This window comes from Mustela nivalis (assembly GCF_964662115.1).
Source record: "Mustela nivalis genome assembly, chromosome: X".
Lineage (NCBI taxonomy): Eukaryota > Metazoa > Chordata > Mammalia > Carnivora > Mustelidae > Mustela > Mustela nivalis.
The window spans coordinates 132,086,950-132,111,438 of record NC_139040.1 but is presented as its reverse complement, the minus strand read 5'-3'; the positions used below and the strand labels follow the sequence as shown (position 1 = coordinate 132,111,438).

The 24,489-nt window shown below is 50.6% G+C and overlaps 1 protein-coding gene across 9 annotated transcripts in view; it reads left to right on the top strand.

Moving 5' to 3' along the window:
- LOC309856273 (glycoprotein Xg-like) overlaps positions 1-23,686 on the top strand; it is a 28,633-nt gene extending 4,947 nt beyond the window's left edge. Inside the window, exons 1-10 of one of the 9 annotated variants that reach the window (XM_082717195.1) lie at positions 4,393-4,758; positions 5,268-5,309; positions 6,851-6,874; positions 8,705-8,767; positions 13,117-13,179; positions 13,749-13,811; positions 17,120-17,182; positions 19,340-19,390; positions 22,103-22,327; positions 23,219-23,307. In XM_082717195.1, the coding sequence (XP_082573321.1) occupies positions 4,668-4,758; positions 5,268-5,309; positions 6,851-6,874; positions 8,705-8,767; positions 13,117-13,179; positions 13,749-13,811; positions 17,120-17,182; positions 19,340-19,390; positions 22,103-22,305 (663 nt within the window). In that variant the 5' untranslated portion in view covers positions 4,393-4,667 and the 3' untranslated portion in view covers positions 22,306-22,327; positions 23,219-23,307. Of the gene's footprint in view, positions 1-4,392; positions 4,759-5,267; positions 5,310-6,850; positions 6,875-8,343; positions 8,768-13,116; positions 13,180-13,748; positions 13,812-17,119; positions 17,183-19,339; positions 19,391-22,102; positions 22,404-23,218 lie in introns of those variants that run through there. The other 8 variants (XM_082717199.1, XM_082717193.1, XM_082717200.1 and 5 more) reach the window with 8 other exon arrangements.
- Positions 23,687-24,489: the final 803 nt, after the last annotated feature.

Below are 24,489 nucleotides of genomic sequence, written 5' to 3'. Positions count from 1 at the left end.
AGTCTCAGCCTCACCCAGACCTGCTGAACCAGAATCTGCTCCTAAGAGGATTATGGGCTGATACGCATGCCCTTGAGGGTCTGAAAGGCGTGGAGACTGAAGTTCTGAGGCTGAGGAATGTCCGTGGCCTGTCCTCGTGCAGCTCCGCTGAAAATCTCCTTTCTTTCTCTGCTAGGACTGGGGCCACGTGAGGGCCTCCTGTCCATCCTAGCAGAATGTCTGTGGTGATTCCATGGTTTAAGTCTGTTACAGGCTGAACTGTGTCCCCTCAAAATTCATAGGATGCAGTCTTAAGCCCAAGATCTCAGAATGGGGTTGTATTTGAAGGTGGGGGTCTTGAGAGATGGAATTACAGTAAAATGAGGTCACTAGGGTGGCCCCCATCCCATAGGACTGGGGTCCCTCTAAGAAGAGGGGATGCGGACAGGCACAGAGGGGTGGCCGTGTGAGCACACAGGGTCTACACGCCCAGGAGGGAGGCCTCAGGAGGCATCAGCCTCCACCCTCCAGGACTGGGTGGGAAACCCACAGCCCGCAGCCTCAGTCTCTCCGAGAAGCTGGAGAGAAATGCCTTTCTCAGGCACACCCAGAGCTGTGGTAGCACAGGCTGTGTGTCACCCATGTCCTCGGAGGTCCTTGTGCACGTGTCCCTCTGGGAAGGTCTAGGACACAGCCTCCGATATTGCCTTGTCGGACAGTCTGCATTTCACGACGTACGTCTTGCCTTTCATCACCAATGACCATCCCTTAGTCTCTTGTGACCAAGTACTTTCCCTTCCTGGGACCGTGCATGTTGTTAGGGTGGTGGGGTTTCATCCAGAGGGGACCTGGGGATGTTAGGAACCAGGACAACTGGTTGGCCTTGCAGGAGATGTTCCACTGCCCTGAGCTGCAAGATCAGGAGGGTGGCTTGGGGCTCCAGGGACCACCATCTCATCTCCATAGAGGGTCTGCACTGGTGTCCCTGGACAGAGAGTCCCTCCTGGTGTCCCTGCACGGGCACGCAGCTGTGCAGCCTGAGAACCCAGCCCTCTTGCGTAACCCTTGCTGCTGCAGGAAAACAGAAACCTTGGAAGCACCCCAAAACTCTTACAGATTTAGGCACAGCTGTTCCAGAGGAAGCGGAGCCCGGAGCGGCGATGCACCCCCCACCCACCTGCGGACCGCACCCCGGGCTCCTGATCACTGTCCGTGCAAACCTAATACACGCGCTGTTAATTTTCCCTATCCTGGAGAAGAGCTCCGAAAATAAGTGTTCTGTACATTTATATAGATATTTTTAAGAACAATGGAGCCGATTGAAAGGATTGGCTTGGGGAAAGTCAGGATTGGCTCTCTGGGCATCCCTGCTCCAGCGACGCCCCCAGAGAGGGGAAGCATCAAGGAAGGGAATGCGTCCTACAGACGGGAGCCCTGGGGAGGCAAGCGTTGGGCGGCAACTGACCCCGAAGTTTGCTTTTAGTTAGCCCCGCAACTCGGGGAAATCAGTCAAACCCTACGTGAAGAAGCAACGCATACATTCCCGGACCGGATGTGGATACAGTAGAGAGTCAGGATTTCCGTAGTTGCAGGGGGAGCTCGGGCGTGGGCTTGGGCGTGGCTCCTGGCTCGCGGGGAGGTCCGTCGTGGCCCGTGGGCAAGGGGGACCCTCGCGGCATCGGGGTGCCGTGATGATTCTTCAAAGTGCAGTCCTGCTGTTTGAGGATTCCGTGGGTTATATGGCCTCAAGGGTCCATGTCGTAGGTGAGAAATTCAGGGCATGCAGACGGCATGAGGGAACAGCGAGAGTCTCAGGGTCGACGGGGGTTGGCGTTTCAACTTTGGTTCCTGGGTCCTGGAGACGACCGTTCTTCTCCAGTAGCTACTCAAAGACCCCAAATAGCTTTTTTTTTTTTTTTTTTTTTTTTGGTGGAGGGAGGGGGCTGCTGCGTGTAACGCTGACCATCAGCCTCCCGACCAGCGTGAGCCACCGTAAGCCCACATCCCCGGGATCCCAGCGAGATCACCAGCATCACAACCCCAGGACACATGATGCTGCTTCCCCCCAACCCAGGTCCCGGATCCAGCACATGTGGGTTTGATTAAAAGTCCCCGAGCTCGCTCAGCAAAAGGAGAAAACAGATGAGAAACAGGTCTTGGGACATGAGCCGCGTCATGTGCTCCGAGTGGAAAATAATGCCGACGGCCTCGTGAGCACCGTCCCTCCCTCCCTGGGTGTCTCCCCAGGAGTGGCCTCGTCAGCCCGAGTGAGCTCCCAGCCCAGCTAGGATCTGAACTGCATGGGGACCCTTGCCACGCCTTGGCCACAGCCCCTCTGGAGAGCGCTGGGTGCCTGGCCAGTTCCCCCTGCCTCGCAGGAGTGGACGGTCCCTCCATGGGCGCCTGATGCTGGCCAGATTCCACAGCTGATGCAAGAGGTCCCGGGGACCCTCCCCTGCATGCATGCATGAGTTCTGTTTTCACACCAGCCTTGGCAGGGCAATCCCCACATTTGCAGATGTGGCTGCCTCATGCATCTGGGCCAAGGCGTTGCTAAGAAGGGAGGAGGCACAGAGCTAGGGAGGTTTGCAAAGGCATCGAGGGGGCTCCCTGGCCATGCATGCAGAGGTGGCTGTCAGGAATCCTACATCCCACGCATGGGGTTCCCGTCCTCTGGGCGCAGGCATTCAGAGAGGCGGGTCCGCGGTTGGGCTGGGCAATCCAGGCAGATAACACAGAGGCCTTTGCTTATCTGGGACAACAGGTGTGGTCGAGGCCTTGGGAGCAGTTTGCTGGGTGTAGGGTTATGGTAGGGGTGCCTGGAACTTTGGGGACGAGGCCCCGGTACAGCAGGGCCATGGTCGTTCCTGAACAGCAGTGCCTGCCCCAGGGATTTGCGCACGGGAGCCGCACGGAAGGGGGTGTACGTCCCCAGCCGCCCTGCAAAGGGGTTGATGCGCAGCCCTGTGCGTCCACCCTGGATGAAGGCGGCCAGAGAGAGCCCCGGAGGCAGCAGACAGGGCCAGGCTGTTCCTGCGCGAGCAACAGGCAGCGGCTGCTGCGAAGCGGACCCTGGTCAGGAGGACGCAAGCGTGGAGGCACCTGCACCTCCCACAGTGGGAAGCGGCTCCGTGCGATTGGCTCTGCCAGGGGGGCGGGGCACGTCCCCCCCCCCCCCCCCCCGCCTCCTGTGTGGACCGCAGAGCCTACTACAGGGTGCACCCCGGCCTCCAGGCCCCTCAGAGGCATATGCTTGGCCAGCAAAGCTTGCTGCACGGGGAGGCCACCCAGCGTGCAGGGGTCACCCTGTCCCCGATGCCTGGTCTCCTTTGTGGAGCACGCGGCTGCGGTGGAGGCTGCCTGAGGGTCTAGCGTGATTCTGACTTTACCCATTAGGCCTCCGGAAACCAGCTCCTGGTCTGTGGTCACCGGGGTTCTGGGGACAGGGCTGCAGAGCGGATGCCGGTGGGTCTCCTGTGCAGAAAGAGAGTGCAATGTTCTGGACCTGGAGGCAGGTGGTCACTCCTTCCCCGCACCCCGGAGGAAAGCGCCCTGTGCTGCCCTAGTGTGCACGTTTAATGGGCAAATTCTCTCCCTGTAGCTGTTTGCTTGCCAAAAAAAAAAAAAAAATCATCGCCCAAAAAGGGGACTCAAATGGGCCCCAAGTGGGAACATCCTCTGATCACCTTCTTATAATTTTGGGAGCAGCAAAAGGGGCAAAGCCAAGCAAGAAGGAGAGTCTCCGTGAGCAGGAGAGGAGTTTGGGGCAGCCCGGGGGCCACCCTCTGTGGATTTGAAAGATCTGGGGTTTTCTTTAGAGAAAATGCACATGGATAAGGGTCGGCGGGTGAAGGAACACACCCGGTGAATTCCAGAGAGTTTTGCCTGACGTGGTGCCCAGCACCAGTACTCCTCCCGCAGGGACCTAGTAAGTCCCCACACCTGGAGACCCCACACTCCCTGCCTGTCCTATGCACAATGATGCACCCAGAGCGTCTCCAAGGTGAACCAGCGAAAAAGCAGAAATAGGGTCTTAGCTCCTGCCCAGATCCCAGATTTCCTTCCCCGTTTCCCCCACAAACCAGAAAGCCTCAGAACTGTCTGAGCTCCAGGAGGAGGAGGGCCCGGTTCAGAGAGCTTTGCGAAGGCTTCCGGCGGTGGGGGGCGGGGGGGAGGTCCTGGACAGCGAGGGGTTGCTTTGTGGCCGGGCCGGGCGTGCACACCCGTGTGTCGGAGCACAGAAAGGAAAAGACCCCAGAAATCTGCCCATGCGTGTCCCAGGAACCCAGAAATGGGGCTCAGGACCAGCTCCTGGGGACGGTGTCTCGCCAAATGCCAGCAGAGGTCAGGGAAGGCTTTGTTGTCAGGCCCGGTTTGCAAAGTGAAAGTAACACCCGAGCTGTCTTGCTCGGCAGCGGGAGGCTTGAGCTCGGGGTTAAATAGCAGAAAACAGCTGGTTTTTGTGTCCCTTTCACAGTTGGGGCAGGGACGTGTCCCAAACAGTGGCTTCGGGAGCAGAGGGACGAGCACGGTGAAGCTGGCTAGTCCCGGTGGTGGCCGTTTTGGGCTGTTGTAAAGCTCTTTGTGCGGCTCTGACGGCCTTGTGTGCGGGCTGGGCTAACTGCTTTTGGCCCCATGGACAATGTCCATTTCTCTCCCTGGAGGGGAGGTTACTTACTTTGCCCCATATGTGCTGCTGTCTGACTACGGGGGTGTTTCATTCTCCTACGGCTCCTACGTCAACAGCTCCCCCACCCCCTCCTCCGGGAAGACCTCCAGGTATGCTCACCTAAGAAGTGCATGGCCCGCTGCCTCTCTTTTTCTCCCTTTCAGGGTGCTCACGCACCTTGTCCCCCTGAAACAGCGGGGAGGCAGGGCTGATCGGGTTCACTGGCGCCTGCCCAGCGCCCAGCGGTGTTTGCAGAGTGCACGGGAGCTCGGCGTGTTGGAAACACTCCCGTGGTCCACTCGGGAGCTGGAAGGAGTTGAGATCGTGGGACGATGCCGTCCTCCTTGAAGACAGAGACAGCGTCAGGGTCTCCCAGAAGCTGCATCTTGGGTGAAGGGCCTCGGCTGCTGGGAAAGACAAGATACCCGTTGGACAACCCCACGGGGAGGTGGAGACGCTCCGACCGTCTGCTGAGCTCTCGCCGTGGGCTGACCTCTGCGCCGAGGCTCCTGTCTGATTAGCGTGGACGCACGGGGCAAGGGGACCCGCCAGCAGCCAGGAGCCCGGGCCCCTGACGCCTCCCGTCTGTGCCACTTAACGCCCTCTGTGTCCCCCACAGGTCAGCGTGACTTCGATTTGGCCGATGCTCTCGACGACCCCGGTGAGTGACCATAGTTCTTGGGGGCTTTACTTCTGCAGCAGCTTAGCGGTTGCTTGGGGGTCTGGGGGTCATTCCTCAGCAGGTTTTGCATCTGCCTCCATCATCGGGACTGCTTGCTCCCCGGAAAGGGGGCATGGGGTTGCAGAGTCCCCCACGCCCTGTCTTCACCACCTTTGAGCCCACCTGCCCGTTCTTGCTGCTAGAAAGCTGACTATTTGGCTCCTGGACCATGTAGGAGGGTCTGGATTCGGGTGTAGCTGGGCAGCAGGGGTGTGCCAAGGTGGGGACTCTGTTTCCCCCGTGAGGCTGCACTGGGGTCCTCAGGCTTTAGTGCCTCCGGTGTGCACCGCTGGGAGGTCAGGGTAGCCCCCCAGGGTGGATGGTTGCCGCCCCCGATGAGGGCATCGGGTGGCATCTTCCAAAGGTCAGCCTGAGCGGCAGATACGAGGGGAAGGAAAACTCGGAGAAGGGGCACGTGGCTGTGGGAAGGGGCCAGGCTGCGGGTCACTGGAAGCAGCGCTGGCAGAGGACCCCGCCATTCCCGTCCTGTGGAGATGCTTATGACAGGGACACGCAGGGACTCAAATGTCCACACGTGCGTGCTCGTGGACAGCCGTGCACGGGGGCAGCAGAGCCATTCACCGTGGCTGGAAGGTGTGCGACCACGGTCCGTGCACGGAGGGAGTCTGGTGCAGCCCTGGCAAGGGAGGACCGCTGGCTCCTGCCTGCCGGTGGGTGGACCGTGAGGACATGTGATGCAAACTGCAGGGGGCAGTTCGAGCACGTGGCCTCGTCTGCTTGAAAGCAGCCCGGCCACTGTGCACCGCAGCGGTCCCTCCGTGCTTGCTCAGCCCTGTCCTCCCTCCTCTGAGCTCCTGTCCCCACCGTCTGCACATGCAGACCTCACACCCTCACAGTCTGCTCACCCAGACAGTGGTTTGCACCGCCGAGCACGGCTCGCCCGATGTCCAGGTCCCTAAAGGCTGGCCTCGAGGTCATGCAATCGCCTGGGGAGCTGTACGCATCCCCGTTCCACTCTCCCGGACACGTGGGCACTCGGCGTTTGTTGAATGAATAAACACGCACGTGAAAGGAGGAGACAGAAGCAGGGTTGTGGGAGCAGAAGGCGTCTCCGTCTGCCTGTCTTTGCATCCCCTGCCTCTGCCCACCATAGACATGGCCATGTTCCTGGTGGAAGGCGGCCATGGGCCCTGGAGGCTCTCGGCTCAGTCGGCCTTTGTGCAAAGCGTCTGTCCCTCACCTCCAGAAAGGCTTTGCTCTAAGTTGTGTGCTTAAGAGCCGAGCGGACCCCCTCAGATTTCCTCCCACGATGCCAGCCTGGCACAGCCCCCGGGGAAGACGGGGAGGTACGGACCCTGAGCGGCATTCTGTCTGCACCCCCTTCCCCAAATGCACGTGTTCCAACACGTCCTGTTCCCCGCCTTCCACTTTTCACCTTTTGGGAGGGTGTGCACGGTTCCTTGTGGGGACTCGGGCCCATCCTCCGGGCTCACCGGTTTGCGTCCCCTCTGTGTCCGCAGAGCCCACCAAGAAGCCGAACTCAGGTGAGTTGGAACCCACGGCGTCCAGGTGTCTCCGACGAGGCCGGCCGGCCAGCAGGAGCAGCGCGGCTCATCGTGCCGACCCGCGTGTCCGACGGCTGCTGGGGCGCCGGTCTGGAACGTTCTCCCCAGAAGAAAGAAAGAACGTCTGGTAGCCGGGACCTTGGGGGTTGGGGGCTAACTAGATTCTGACGTGGGCACAGGGACCCGGTCGGGTGTGTCGATTATGCCTCCGTAATACACACGGGATGTGTTTCAGACATTTTAATAATGTGATACATAATTAGCACTTAAGGAGGTCCCATGCGATATCCGTTCTTAAATTATATATAAGATAAATGATATGAAATAAATAATGATAAATTATATATAAAATAAATGATATATATAAATGATATGAAATAAATAATGATAAGCTATATATAAAATAAATGGTATATATAAATGATACAAAATTAATAATGATAAATTATACATAAATGATATGAAATAATGATAAATTATACATAAAATAAATGATATATATAAATGATACAAAATAAATAATGATAAATTATATATAAAATAAGTGATATATATAATATATATAAAACGATAAGTGGTATATGAAATAAGTGATAAATGATATATAAAATAAATGATACATCACATAGTAAAATAAAATATGGAATTATAACTAGTCTGTAGCACACGTACCATAAATGATAGCACATAGATTATTAAATTGTATATGATGGGCACCTGGGAGCCTGAGTCGGTTAACCTTCGACTCTTTGTTTCGGCTCAGGTCATGATCTCAAGGTCATGGGGTCGAGCCCCACATTGGGCTGGATGCTCAGGGTGGAGACTGCTTCAGATTCTTTTCTGTCCCCCGTCTTCACCCTCCCCTGCCCCCTCTCTCTCTCTAAAATAAACAAAGTGCTTTAAAACACAAATAAATAAATTGTACATAAAATAACTAATATGTTTATGTACCATATAATGAAATATAATAAATAATTATGCATATTATGTAGTACGTAATGTAGCACATATGACATATATGCAAATTAATGTATTTATATAATATATATGTAATTATACATAATATGTGGTATATATCATATAGCATATATCCTATATGTAAAGCAAACAGTATATTTAAATTATATAGCATGTAATTGTATATTATATACTATATATACGACACACAATATATATGTATCATATACATTATTAAATCATGCATAGAGTAAGTAATATATTTAGTATATTTATATAACAAAAATTTAACATACATTTGTATAGAATATAGCACATATCATAATTTCATATTTATTACCTATAAGTAATTACTATAGTTAAAATTAAAGAAAGAGAGAGATAACCAACAACCAGGAGAAGGCCATGTTTAATAAGAAGCATTGACATCAATTTAAAAATACCCCAGGAGAATTTCTCTGCCTTTTTTTGGCTTTTTTTTTTGCTGCACACTGATCCTTACCATTAAGCCTGCACCTGTCGGCAACCTAGAACTCTGGTACCATCTTCACCATGGAAGCTAGCTTCTAGGAACAGCGTGTGTCCGTGCGCGTGCGTGTGTGTGTGTGTGTGCACGTGTGTGTGTGTGTGTGTACACGCACCCTCGTGTGGTTTTCCCTTTAAGTTGCAGTTTTCAGATTTTACGTCTCTCGGCTCAGTCATGTCCAGGGGTCCGTGGCCATCTGTGACACCATGAGCCGCAAACGTGAATAAGACAGAAAATCGGGACTTGCACGACGTCCGTGTTGTATAGGCCGCTGGTGACAGGAGGCTGTTTCTCTGCGCTGAAAATGCAATGTCGTTTCCCCGCAGATCTCTACCCAAAGCCGAAACCACCGTATCACCCGCAGCCCGGGATGCCGGACGACAGTGGAAGTAAGCCTTCTCAGCCCTCGGGCTCCCTTGCAGCTTGGTTCTCTGATACCTGCCTTGTCTTAATGGGGATGGGGGTCATCAGGCTGGTTTTGGAATAAGGAGCAGCTCAGCCTGCAGGAAACGGAGTTGTATTCCTAATCGGGAGGGGGCCGGAAGGTTAAATAATTTTATTTCCCCTTGCTCTGAGCTCTGGAAAATACCACATGCTCAGATGGTCTTGTATGTTCTCGGATGCATTTTTTTGATGCTGAGGACAAGTTCCTTTCCCACGTGTTTGCGGGGCTGCAAATTATGTCCTGTTCAACCCCCCCCCCCCCCCCGTGTGTGTCGTGCATTACAAGTCATTTTTACCCTCCCTGTCTCCTTGGCTTTAAAAACCTGACAGACCCAGTTCCTGCAGATTTCCTAAAAATAAATAAGTAGATAAAATTAAAGGAAACATTGTCAGTAAAGTCCTTAATAATCGAGTAATGCCAAAAACCTAAAACCTGCCCAGAGTTTGAAAGAATTGTGATCCTTCTTTTATGTCCCTTTGTCGTCTTTGTCTGAGGAGAGCCTTGTTGTATTTTAAGTAATTTCATGATGAATTCAAGAGCTCGTACTTGGCAATAAGCTCTCTCTACCTGTGAGCTCCCTTCGTATCTCCCCATCTCCCCATCAGAGCTAAACATAATACTGAATTTTATATAGAGTATTTCCTTCACTTTGCGTCATTTTGGTTTCTGCTGGATGTGTACACCTAAACGACCTATTTTGGGGGGATGATTTCCCTCTGATCACCTTCAGACATTCTGGCCTCCCTGACTTCCCATCTCTGCAACAACCAGTCTGTTTTCTGTGTCTACGACCTTCTCATTGCTTTGTTTTTCTTTTTGTTTAAATTCCACATATAGTGAGATGTATGGTCTTTGACTTGCTCTGTCTGACTTAGGTCACTCAGCATAATGCGCTCAGGTTCTAGCCATATGGTCACAGGTGGCAGGCTTTCCTTCTTTTCATGGCCAAGTAATATTTCATTATATCCATATCTGTTGTGATACATACATTACTTTGTGAAATATATATTACATACGGATACCATAGTTCTGTATCTGTATATGTTACTATATATTACATTGCAATGTACATATTACATATAGATACAATATATCTCTATCTGTATATATGGTAATAGATACATTACATTGCAATATACATATTTCACATAGATACCATGTATCTCTACCTGTATGTGTGATAATAGATACATTGCAATATACATATTGCACATAGATACTATATAGCTCTATTTGTATATGTGGTAATAGATACATTATATTGTAGTAGGCATATTACATATAGATACAATGTATCTCTATCTGTATATGTGATAATATATACATTACATTGTACTATTCATATTACACATAGATATAATGTATCTTTATCTGTATATATAGTAATAGATACATTACATTGGAATATCCATATTACATATGGATACAATGTATCTCTATCTATATATGGTAATATACATATTACATTGCAATATACACATTACATATAGATACAATGTATCTCTATATATGGTAATAGATATGTTACATTGCAATATACATAGTACAAATAGACACAATATATCTCTATCTCTATATGTGGTAATGGATACATTACATTGCAATATACATATTACATATAGATACAATATATCTCTGTATATATGGGAACAGATACATTACATTGCAATATACATATTACATATAGATACAATGTATCTCTATCTGTATAAGTGGTGACAGATACATTACATTGCAATATACATGTTACATTGTTTGCAACATATAAAAATTCTCTTTCAAGCATACTACATATAGATACAATATATCTCTCTGTATACATTACATTGTAACATATACTACATTCTCTTTATCCGCTCGTCTATCAGTGGACATTGGAGGGTGCTTCCTTCTGTTGCCTATTGTGAATAATGCTTCAGGGAACATGGGGGTGCAGATATCTTTTCAAGACAGTAATTGTTTCCTGTAGATAAACACTCAGTACTGGAATTACTGGATCTCGGGGTATTTCTACTTTTAATATTTCGGAGGAACCTCCGTGCCGTTTTCCAGAGTGGCTGTACCAGCTTGCATTCCCACCATCAGTGCAGGAGGGTTCCCCTTTCTCCACATCCTCGCCAACAGCTGTCGTTTCTTGTGTTTTGCATAGTAGCCAACAGGTGTTATATAATCTCCAGTTTTTATTATGTTTGCACAGTCTGGATCAGAAGTAGACACTTGCATGGCACGGGATGATTTAGGAAAAAGGGCCGTCTGTTACTTCTGCAGGGATGGGCACATTTTTGACCAGGGGTCTGGACAAGAAACCCCAGACACAGACCCCAGGGAGGGTGGGAAGCTGAGGTTTGACCAGGGTTAGGTTGGAGCTCAGGGACCAAATTATGTCTCAGTACCTGAGAGAGGTCAGAGCCAGAGAACAGAGGGAAAGGAGCACACCACACAAGCAGGCTGGGGCGACCGGCTGTTCTCCTGGATAATAGCTAGTTCACTCTCAGCGTCCTGCAGTATTTATAAAAATAAGGTCCAAGTGTGCAAAGAAACACTTTACAAGTGTTGGGAAAATAGATGGATGTGGCTTGTGAGCTCAGGGTGCAAAGGATCCTTAGTTGAGCTACAAAACAACACCTACGCGTCCATCAGTGACATGGTGTGGGAGGCGGACCACGGAGCCCAGCGTCTCAACGCACAGCGTCCATGTGCATCACCACGAAGATGGCTCGCCAACGTGAGCAGAGTGGTTAAAAATGCTGAAGTGCATGTCAGAAGGTTGCTCAGATTGTAGATCCGAGATGTTCTCCCCACAAGAAAAAAGGTTCTGTAGCTGGTGTCTGTGGTGATGGGTGTTAACCAGATTCTGAAATGCGGAGAAATACCCCGTCGTCATGTTGTTCCCCTGAAACTGGTATAGTCTTGTACGTCGATTAAACCTCAGTAATACAAGTATGATTTATAGGACATATGTGTTATAATGTAATATATAATTATAGAGCATATAGGTAGCTCACATGCAATATACATTCTTAAATTATATGAAATCAGTAACATATTTATATACCATATAACAAAAGACAATGTATATTATATACATTGGAGAGCATATATAATATGGCATATGTAATAAACATGTAAAGTAAATAATATATAATTTATATATTTATATATAAGATATATAATCTATATATAATATAAATATTTATATATATTTATATAATACAATTTATATACGATATAGTATATATAATTTACATTCATAATTTTATATAATAATTTATATAAATAATGTATATAATGTTTATATAATGTATATGTTATAATGCATATGTATATATACATATATACATGTATATGTATATATAATGTATAACATATAATGTATATGTTATATATAAAAATTTATATATTATATAATAGGCAATTATATATAATATTAATATATTATAATTACTAACAAATATAATATACATAATTATAATATAGTGGAAATATATAATAGCATATAACATATTATGTAGCATAGATGCTACCTATAAAATAAATGATACATGCTGTATATTTATATATCATAGTACATATATAACACATAATGTATTATATGTATCATATACATTACTAAATTATATATAAAATAAATGTTATATTACATAATAAAATTTAGTACATGTTATTCAATAACACATATGTATTGTATTATATGGTATTTTATATATTATTTGATATGTCATATATATGAGATGTATATGTTATATATATGATGCACGATATGTGATATATAAATAAATATTATAGTTAAAATTAAAGAAAAAGAGAGAGAGATAACCAACAACCAGGAGAGGACTGTATTTAGTAAGAAAGCATTGAGGTCAATTTAAAAATAAACCAGGAGAATTTCTCTGCCTTTTTTGACTTTTTTTTTTTTTGGCTGCACGCTGATCCTTACCATAAAGCCAGCCCCTGTCGGCAACCTGGAGCTCTGGCACCGTCTTTGCCATGGAAGCTAGCTTCTAGGAACAGTGTGTGTGTGTGTGTGTGTGTGTGTGTGTGTGCACGTGTGTGTGTGTGTGTATGTGTGTGTGTACACACTCCCTCGTGTGGTTTTCCCTTTAAGTGGCAGTTTTCAGATTTTACGTCTCTCGGCTCAGTCATGTCCAGCGGGTCCGTGGCCATCTGTGACACCGTGAGCCGCAAACGTGAATAAGACAGAAAATCGGGACTTGCACGACGTCCGTGTTGTATAGGCCGCTGGTGACAGGAGGCTGTTTCTCTGCGCTGAAATGCAATGTCGTTTCCCCGCAGATCTCTACCCAAGGCCTAAACCGCCGTATCACCCGCAGCCCGGGATGCCGGACGAGAGTGGAAGTAAGTGTTCTCAGCCCGCGGGCTCCCTTGCAGCCTGGTTCCGTGACACCTGCCTTGTCTTTACGGGGATGGGGGGGGGGGTCATCAGGCTGCTTTCGGAATAAGGAGCAGCTCAGTCTGCAGGAAACAGAGTCGCACTCCTAAGCGGGAGGGGGCCGGAAGGTCGAACCGACATCACTCATTTTATTTCCCCTTGCTCTGAGCTCTGGAAAATACCGTGTGCTCAGTCTTGTACATTCTCATGATGGTTTTTAGTGATGCTGAGGACGGGTTCCTTTTCCGCTCGTTTGCAGGGCTCCAAATTATCTCCTGCTCATTGTGTGCACCGTGCATTACAACTCATTGACTCTCTGTGTCTCCTTGGCCTCAAAAACCTGGTAGACCCAGTTCCCATAGATTTCCTAAAAATAAATAAGCAGATAAAATAGAAGGAAACATTGTCAGTAAAGTCCAGGGGTGATCCAATAGCACCCAAAACCTAAAACCCAACCACGTAGAACCACGTGAGCCTGGGCTACGTCAAGGGCTTCCAGAAGCGTTCCTCACGTCCCTGTGCTTCTTTCCGACAGATATCTACCCAAGGCCGAGGCCACACCCTCGCCCCCAGCCCGGGGGTTCTGACGGCGGCGGGGGTAAGTGTATTAATCCTGAATTCAGAAACGTTGGGAATGGATACACCATCCATGTTGACCCACTTGAAATTCTGTCCTCCATGATGAAGTGACAATGGTTTTCGAATGCCCAGCAGCTGCCTTACTAGCAACCCACTCCCATGTTGGGGACAGAAGACCCAGTTCCCTAAATCTCCCCATCAGAGTGCACATGCTCAACTCTGTTGGCTGGAATGGTCTACACAGTCCCCCGTACCCTCCCCAAATCCCTGGGCATGGCATTCTGTCTCCTCCATGATGTTCATGAGGGGTCATGGTGGACACTGGTCTCAGCTCATGGATGCTTCTGGAGATGCCCACTGGAAGCAAAATTAATAGGAAATCATAAGGTCTCCAGAGCCTCATGACAGCCTCTTAAAGATGCCGCCATGTCTTTGGTGGCTGGCCCTTATTGGATGGCAGGATAGGTTTCTGGAAGCTTCTTTCCCAGCGGTCCCCACAGCTCTGGGCAGGCGTCCCTGATGGAGCAACTCTTGTTGAGAGAAATCGGACAATTTTATCCAACCCCAGGATGGACAGCCGGGCTTCTCTATGGGAGTTTCTAAGAGACAAGACAGAGACCAACTATGGTCTCATTAATACAGGGAAGGAGAAAGAGATACAGGGTGACGACAGATGGTTTCCCAAACCCTGAGTAGATCCCCTTGGAGGTCATCTGGGCTCCAAGTAGCTCAGTCCGGTATGCACGCCTTGGGAGGGCAGGGGGCATTGGAACTCTGTTGGGGAGAGAAGGTTGTTTGGAGACATGGGGGGGTTCATGCAGACAGATTTTGCTAAAGGCTGCTTAGGGCATCCCAAACCCCTTTAGGTGCATCTCAGGGGCCATGTCTTGGCTCTTGGGGACAAAACATGCAGGATTCAGCCACTTGGGTGCAGTGAACAGGCGTACGCCTTCTGTGAGGGTTTCCAAGCAGGCGGACGCCTTCTGTGGGGTTTGCCAAGCAGGTAGACTCTTTCTGTAGGGTTCTCCAAGCAGGTAGATGCCTTCCGTGCTGTTTTCCAAGCAGGTGGATGCTTTCTGTAGAGTTTTTCAAGAAGGTGGATGCCTTCTTTTGGGCTTTCCAAGCAGGCAGATGCCTTCTGTGGGGTTTGCCAAGCAGGCAGATTCCTGTAGGGCTTTCCAAGCAGGTAGATGCCTTCTGTTGGGTTTTCCAAGCAGATAGATGCCTTCTGTTGGGTCTTCCAATCAGGTGGATTCCTTCTGTGGGGTTTTCCAAGCAGGTGGATGCCTTCTGTTGAGTTTTCCGAGCAGGTGGACACCTTCTGTGGGGTTTTCTGAGCAGATGAACTCCTTCTTTAGGGTTTTCCAAGCAGATAGATGCCTTCTGTTGGGTCTTCCAATCAGGTGGATTCCTTCTGTGGGGTTTTCCAAGCAGGTGGATGCCTTCTGTTGAGTTTTCCGAGCAGGTGGACACCTTCTGTGGGGTTTTCTGAGCAGATGAACTCCTTCTTTAGGGTTTTCCAAGCAGGTAGATGCCTTCTGTGTTGTTTTTCAAGAAGGTGGATGCCTTCTGTAGGGTTTTCCAAGAAGGCAGACACTTTCTGTAGGATTTTCCAGCATTGAACTGAGCAGTGCATGTTTTCATGGCATTAGCAACTGGCCAGCTCAGATGTGAGGTCTGGGGTCTCCACTGGGACCTGCGTCCCTGTGGGTGCACAGGAGGCAGCTGGAAGGTGGGCAGACTGTGGCTTGTGGCCAGAGCCGTTCGACAAGATACACAGTTTCCTATGTGGATGGTGATCACTGGCCATGGGAACTGCTGCTGCCTCCTGACACCCCCTTAGCACCCCGCCACCCTAGGGCAACGCCCATCCTGCAGGTGGGCTCTGCAGATAGGTTGGCCCCCATCTCTCGGGGCCCTGAGGTTTCTTCTGATCGCCAACACAGACGTCCCCGCAGTGGCCCCAGTGGACAGGTCAGGCCCCCTCACCGGCCTTTATGTATCAGCATCTCCAGAAAAGGGTCGGGACTTTTGGTGCCTGGAAAATGTTAACAAAGGGAAGCACTGAACACAAGAGGGACCTTTGGAGACCCCAGTGCACATTAAATTTCTTTCTATTTTGACCAAAAAATTCCTTAAAAAATGCTGGCTCTGGATATAAGCAAGTTTATTCAGAAGAGGGCAGGGAAATTCTGGCGAGCACACATCACCATGCTCCTGTTTCCCAAAAATAGCACCAGATCCCACAGGGTAAGGACTCAGTCCAAGGACACTGTCCCCAGTTGAGACGATGCTTGGCAAATGCAGGTTGAGCTTCTGAACATCTGGCTGTAGATGGAGGTTCCCAGGACCCTCTCTCTGGGTTCCGTTAATTTGCTAGAGCGGTTTAGACAGGTGTTGGTTTACCTTATGGGATTTGATGAAAGATATGCACAAGCTTTTGGGTTAACAGGTTCATGGAGTGAGGTCTGGAGGGGTCCAGACAGGAGCTTGTGTCCCCATGGAGTGACGGTGTATTCCTCACTTCAGCACGACCTCGACTCCCACTGAACCCAGTCCTTTTGGGTGTTAGGCAGGCTTCAATCACGTGAGCACGATTGATGATTGATTAAATCATGGGTCATTGGGATTAACTCATCCTGTGGTGTCTTTCCCATCCCCAGGGGTCACACGTGGCTTGATGGCCATGTGTGACCCGCTCATCACGAGGGCACTTGGTTCCCCCGACAACCAGCACCCATCTTTAGGGGCTTTTCAGAAACACCTTCATGTGCGTCAGCTCAGGTGTGTTTGGAAATTCCAAGTTTCTCAGTAGCTTCCGCTTGCAAGGAGGAGTTCCAAAGTGTTTACGTGAGCACGTGCCGTGTGCAGAGGCTGGTTCTGCAGCAGTCACCCAGCACCACGGTGGAGGGGCAGGAATGAATGGATGGGACCATGTGGAAGCTCCGGGGTACCAGCCAGGGTCAAGGTGGTCTTAGCACGGGGGCTGAGACTGGAACGGAAGCCTAAATTCAACACAGAGGGCATGTGCAAAGGCCCTGGGGTCACCGTCTTCCTCTGCATTCTGCACCTCCCTTCGGCTCTCAGATCATAAGGGGCCCATCCATGCACTTACCCTCCCCAGGCTGCTGAACCACTCGTACGCTGTTCCCACAGGAAGGATGTCATCTCACTTGGATGGCACTGGGGACACCTGCACTTTGGTCCCAGTGTCCTGGCTTCATAGAAGGGGTTGGCCACGCTCTCCATAAGCTGCCGGGGGGCTGGGGTTGACTGAGCGCGCTGTCTGCACGGGGTCTGAGGGTTGGTCTGTGTTCCACTCCACAGATTACTTCGGCAACACTGACCGGGATGATGGCCGCTACCCGCCCAGACCCAAGCCGCCCGCAGGTATGCCCGTGACTTCTCTCACTAGACTGGGGCCCGGCACAGAGGCCTGGGGGCAGAGCTGGCCCTGAGCGGAAGACAGGGTGCACGGGGCGTCCGCATCCCCTGCCTTATTGGATGGCGTGCTCCGTGCACCTGTCCCTTCTGGAGGTTGGTGCTCTGGGCGACACTGGCCGCGGGGCCGATTGCACTTCCAAATGGTGGTCGTGTCTGTGTACACGTGTGTGCGTGTGTACGTCTGTGTGTACCCACGTGTGCATTCCTTTATAGTCTGCACACACCTGTGCACATGCCTTTCTGCCGACACGTCTGTCCATATGGGTACCCTGCAAGGCGTAGGGGTTTACAGACACGTAGCTTTGTAAGGATCTCCACATTCACGCACCATCTCTTTATAGACATTTACAAGTGCATCTGTCTGTACGCATGTGTCTGTGCAAATTTACTTATGTTGTATCTTTTACATACATTTATAGAAACATCTTTACATGTGTATGGCTCTGTTATCTTCACTTAGGTATATATCCCTTATATGTGCGTGCACATATCTATGTCTCTCCATATTCACGTACGATACCCTTATCAACATTTGCACATGCACTTGTCTATATACAGGTCTCTCTCTAGATTTACTTACCCACGTATCCATTATATACACGTACAGAAACATCTCTGCATACAATGTTTCTGTATATCTTATATACAGATGCCTCTATATACAATTATATAAAGACGTTTGTATACATACGTCTGTATATATCCGAATGCACATATCCGTTGTATATGCGAATGCATATTTATGTCTTTAGATTCATGTACAGATCCCTTTATAGACATTTCCAAATCGCCTGTCTGTACATGTCTCTGCACATCATGGCTTATGCACGTATCCCTTAGTCACATGCATAGAAACATCTTTGTATGTACCTGTCTCTCTCTGTCTTGTCGTAGGAATATATCCCTTATATATGCATGTACATATTCATGTACAGATTGCTTTATAGACATTACACATGGTCCTTTATATACGCATATCTCTATATATCTTTTTTAAAAGATTTTATTTATTTATTTGATAGAGAGAGATCACAAGCAGGCAGAGAGGCAGGCAGAGAGAGAGGGGGAAGCAGGCTCCCTGCAGAGCAGAGAGCCCAATGCGGGGCTCGATCCCAGGACCCTGAGATCATGACCTGAGCCGAAAGCAGAGGTTTAACCCACTGAGCCAGCCAGGTGCACCTGTTCTCTTTCTGCATATGTATGCAGGTATATACATCTTCATGTGTATTCATATACTTGGATACGCACCTGTGTATATTTTTATGAGTGTTTCTATGATTATTGCTGTACTTTTATGTACTTAAATATACATTTAAGGTGCACATGTGTGTATAGAGTCACGTTTCCAGCTTTATGCTGATGCACACGTTCACAGGTGTATGTAAAGGTTTAGTGGGGCGGATGTTCTCTCTATCACGGGACTGGGGATGCCTGCAGAGAATTTTTCATACGTAAACCAAAGCGCAGATAGTCGGGACGGAGCCCTCTGCAGGCCTAGGCTCCAGGCTGGACTGCGTGAGGCTCTGTGTCAGGTACACGGGGTTTTTCCTCGGTTCTGTCACGCGTGACGTGTTTCAGAAGAGGTGAGGACTTGGCCCCGATACTTGGCCAAGGGGCGCCCATGGGGTCTGGACCTGCGGGGTATGTGTTCCCCTTCTCTCTGCCATGTTCAGCACTGGGAACAAACAGCTTTGCCTTCGAGGTTGTGACCAGCCAACCGTAAGAATGTCTGGTTCTTAAGAAAGGACGTATGTAATAGGGTTTGCCTGCCCAGTGTGCCCGTGTCATACACGTACTTCTGTGTCAAGTTGACTGGTCCTGCTTGGATCTCTGTGCAGGAGAAGGACACACCTGCATTCCCATAAGGCTGTCAGGGTTCACGTGTGCTCCCTGAAGGCACCGAGCTTGCCATACGGGTCTGTCTTGGCATGCATTGTCCTTCCAGAAAGCTGTGACTTGAGGGAGGCAGCCTTGGTGGCCCCCACTCTTTGCCACCCTGTGGGGCTCTCTTTGGGCTGAGTCGTGGGCATGGCTTTGGGGCCATCACCAGGAACCCCATGGTTCCCTGCAGAGTGTCCCTGACGCGAACCTTCTCTCCTGCAGGAGGCGGTGGGAGCTACTACCCCAGCAACGACGGGTCTGGAAACACGCACGGTACGCCCGGCCCCCAGCCCCCCGGTGCATGGTGGGGTGGGGGTCGTCTCTGCAGGGCTCCCCCTTCCATACCCATCTCAGCCTCTTCCTGGGGTCTCAGGCATTAGTGCTCTGTCTGCTGGCGTCCACCTCTCCGAGCTGACCCTCTGACTTGGCCGCGTCCTGCTGTCCAGGGGCCCCAGCGTCTGGGTAGTGGGAAACAGAGCGACAGGCAGCGGCAGTCGCTGGGGGAACAACATTCAACACATCAGGGACTTTTTGTAGGCGGCTGACTTACCCACAACGGGAAACATTTCACGAGGGCCGACTGTGCCAAAAAGGAAAAGCCTACAGGAGTGATTCTTGGGTTTTTACTGCATTGAGTTCTTTGCCATCATAACGGCAAATCTCGAAGCCCTTGGACGCTCCCTGCTTCCGTCAGGGACGACTGAGAACCAAACGTCATCGCTGGGAAAATGAAAAGCCATGGATTGATTTCTTTTTTAATTGAGATACAACAGACAGGAAACATTGTATCCAAGTCTAGGTGTACACCGTAGCGATTCGACATTAATTCTATGCCGCGGCTCTAAGTCTGGGGAGCCTCTGTCCGCACACACAGTTACAAATTTTATGTTTTGTGTCTATCGCTACACATGGTTACAAATTTTATTTTTTGTGGGTCCGTGGGCACACACAGTTACAAATTTTATTGTTGTTTAATTTTTAACATATTTATTTATTTGAGAGAAAACAAGAGAGCACAAGCAGGGGAAGCAGCAGAGGGGGAAGCAGGCTCCCGGCTGAGCAAGGAGCCCGATGCGGGACTCGATCCTGGGACCCTGAGATCATGACCTGAGCTGAAGGCAGAGGCTTCACCCGCTGAGCCAGCCAGGTGCTCTGCACATTTTATTTTTTTACTGTAAAAGGAGAACCTTAAAGATTGACTCCCTTAGCAACTTCTAAATACAGGATACGGGATTGTTAACCCATAACCGAGGTCCGCAGGCTCTCCGTGATGTCCCAGACCTCATTCATCCTAAAACTACACATTCATCCTCTAACACTCCCCTTGGCCCAACAGTCAATTTATGGATTAATTTCAAAGCATGAGATTTTTTTCTGTTTGGCATCAGTTAAGGGTTTTGAGAATCGTATGTGAATGGAGTGATTTTATCTTTTCCATTGATACTAATATCTGTATGGGACACTGGCCTTTGGAGATGTGGTCCCATGAACCTTCCTAATTTCTGAAGGACACGTATTTATGTGACATCCTATGTTCCAGAGTGAAGGTGAAGCACGTCGCTCCAACAGTCTGCTTTAAGGGGCAGATCCCTGTCACCCTATGGATGGCCCCATCCCCATAAGGCTGTCCCTACAATGTGCACACGCTTCTATGGGACAGGGGATGTGTGAAGGGTCCTAGTTGCATGGGGTCAAGAGGTGTCTGTTTTTGACTCAGTGTGCCAACGTGATGCCCCCATCATCCTCTTTCCGTGCAAATGCTGGGACTAAAGCTTATCCAGTATTTTGATAAGCAGGCACGGGGAACACTGTAGGGTCAGAGGATGCCCCACATCCCTCCAGGGCAGGGAGGTGTCCTGATCCGGGAATGTGTTTACCCCATGCACGCATCTCTGGAGGTTCTCCCTCCTGGAGGGTCCTTTCTAGAGCCTGCTGTTTTGTTCTTTGCTGGATTCATAAGCAGCAAACCCAGGACTTGTCTAGCAGTGCTCCTGGGAGCCCTAAGGATACCTACATTTCCCCCCTAGGAAATGAGTCAGGACTCTGATCCCATGTCAGTATTTCTTGGGGAACTATCTCTCCCTGAGTGCAGAAAAACCATGCAGCCCTGTCTGTGCCTGGACCCCTGTCCTGGGGGCGCTGAGATGCACCAGGCTGAGTCAGCTCTCAGATGAGTACCGAGGACTAGGTTCATGGAGCAGGTGACCACGTCCACCAGCGTCTCCCTGGAGGTGGCGGAATGCACTGGGCACACCCCTTCCTCTTGCACAAAGGACACCAAGCCTAACAGACTCGTGACCTCATCCTAGTAACCTTGTTTTACCTTAATTTTGAACGTTGTTACTCTTAAAGACCCCACCTCCAAGCACAGTCCCTCCCTGAGGTCCCGGGGAGCTAGGCGTTCAACATATGAATTTTGGGGAGGGGGACACGGCTCAACCTCTTGCCCCCATCATGCATTCGGAAGGGGCAATCCCTCGAATGACCCGGCAGTGTTCAAACGGCACCTGCAAAAACGCTCCCGCTTCCAAGTTAACAAAATTGGCATCAAGCATTTCGTTTGTCCTCTGATACCTTGGTTGAGAAATGCGTCTCCAGACGTGAGAAGAAGGTGCCAGAAATCTTTCTGTTTCAGTGGCCGGATGGCTATGGTCTGTCCCCACGGCACGCCCCGGGCTGGCCTCCTGGAAAGCGTGTTTGCACGGGAGCTCAGGCCAGCCCCCGGTCTTGGGGCGCGAGCATGGTGTGTGCCCTTGGCCACAGGCTCCAGAGGGCGTCCGGGGAAGCCATGGCGTCCCGCAGGTCTTGTAGGCTGACCTCAGCTCCTGCTCCCTGGGTGTCAGTGGCCACCTCGTGGTGACTGCGCTCCTTCCCTCTGCACGGGGAGGCTGGCCTGGAAGTTCCGCTTGTGCTGGTTTTCTGAGCCGTGTCGCCCAATGTTCTGGAGGGTTCTCTTCTGTTTCACGTGCTCTTTCTGTCCTGCAGGAGGAGGGCGCTCTAGACCCAAATCTTACGGAAATAATTATGGTAAAGGAATTATTTCTTATGAGCTGTGTGCGGAGAAACTGTCCTTGGGGAGAACTAACACCCCGTCTGGGCGCTGGCGGGAAGCTTCTGCTATTGTCTCCGGCGTGGAAACGAACGGCCCCGCTGGGTCTGATTCGCGTCCACACCTTTGCATGCCGTGACACCTTACTTTCTTGCCAGGAAGTAAGTAAGCCCTGCTTGCAACTGAAATGTGTGTGTGTGTGCACGCGTGCATTCGTGCTCCCCTGTGCGCAAACGTGTGTGCGTGCGTGCAAATAGGTGCGTGCCAGGCAGGGCAGACGTTCATGGACGAATGTGTGCATACATCTGTCCATGCGTGTGTGTACCTTCCTGTGCATGTGGCTGCGCACACGTGTCTACTTGCTAATGCACACGGGCATGTGTCCTCGTGTGCACATGTGTGTGTCTGTGTGCGTCTGTGCATAGGGATTTGCACGTAGATGTTTGCGTGTCTCTCTGTGTGCACCGTGTGTGTGTGTGCAGGTGGATGTAAGCATGTGTGTATATGTGGGGCTTGTATGTGCCTGCAGGTGTGTTCGCATGTGATCTGCCTGCGTGGAGGTGTGCACGCCCCCGGGGGTGGAGGTGTCCGTGCGGGTAGTGCCGTGTGCATGAGTGATGGTGTGCGTACACATTATGATGCCATGTGTGCACAAGCATGAATGCTCGTGCGTGCTCGTGCGCGTGGGTGGAGGGGCGCGCATGGATGTACCCGTTCGCCACGCGCACGAGCATGAGTGTGGCTGCGCGCACCTGCGCCCGCAAACGTGTGCGCATATCCAGTGCCCCCACCAGGAGTGAAAAATGCATTGCCTCGTCCCTCCCTTGCCCCCTGGCACTGCTCACCATGTATGTAGCCCCTCGGACAACCCTTGCGGTGGCTGTGTCCGCCCCCTCCTCCGGGAGAAGGGAAGCTCCCCGCAGGCACTCGGAGATCCGCGTCCGTCCGCGGCGCTTCCCGCTGCTTCTAGCTGCCTGCCCAGCGACCCCGCGGCTCCTGGCGGTGGAGACTCTGCTGGGCAAACCCATGACCGTGTGCCTTCCCCTTTACAGGCGGAGACGGATACTCGACCTATGGGAACCCACAGGGTAATAACTCCGTGCAGTCCCGTCGTTAATAAAAACATGCTTTGGGCGGGCCCGCGAGGGTTTTCATGGACCAGTGGCTCTTCGGTTGGGAAGTCCTGAGCAACGCGGTCTGCCTCTCTGGGCGGCTCAGTTCCCTGGGGGCTTGGAGCAGGAGGGAGGAGGAAGGGTTTCGGGTTGGAGGATGCCTCAAGGTTCTGAGCGCAGCGTGGAATTCGTGGACCTTGTCCAAGTGCTACCCAGGGCTCCCTGGACTTTGAGAAAACGTACAGGCAGGAAGCCAAGAAGGGGAATGGGCCGTTGGTGTGGACATTCCGACCTCAGGAAGCGCCCTAGAAATGCACCGCCCGCCCCAGAGCAGGTCAGACAAGGCACGGGTGGAGGCCAGAAGGCCACGCTGGTCACCCCTTGCTTGCAGAATGTAGCCTCTGAGCCATCCAGGGTTCCCGTTGAAGCTGAATGCGCTTCCGCCTGCCCCACCCGGGGATTGTGTGCGTCACGGATCCTCGGAGAGAAGTACGCGTGGACGCGCTTTCCAGCCCCCAAGCCCCGGTGCGCGTGCACGGCCTCGGGGTAGCTCCTTGCTGCCTGGCTGTGTTGGTGTTGGGAGGACATTCCGCCCTTCTGTTCTCCTCTGGCACCCAAGCTGGGGCTCTGGAGGGACAAATCCCAAGACAGAAATCAAGGCGGCGCACAGGCAGTTGCACGGAACGTGTGGGGTCCTGCGTCCGGACAGACGGACCGATGCCAGCCTGGGGTGGGGAGGGGGCAAGCTGTCCTTCGTGCAGGCGGCAGTGTCCAAGCCGAGGTCCGATGGCGGCCCCATATGCAGCCCAACAGCACACCCGCTGCTTGACCCACTCTGATACTCAACACAGGTCACTCTCGCCAAGGGAAGCCGTGATTTCCTCTTTCTCAGAAGCGTGGGCTTTTGTCAGACCAGGTCCCGGGGCAGAAACACCAAAGTGTAGGCTGTAAGCCTGTCTCAGGGGTGTCAGGCTTGGTGCGTGCCTCTGTGGAGAGCTTGGAAGGCAGCTCTATCAGGCCACGTGTGTGTTGAATATTTATTTTGTATATATATATATATATATATTTTTTTTTTGCAAAAGTATAAGCATTGTACGTCGAAAAAGGTACAACTGCACCCCATTCGACAAATCCACAAAAAAGCAATCGCATGACCCTTATTTCCAATGCTCTGGCTTGAACGTCCGGAAGGGGTAAAAGACGCCGTCCAT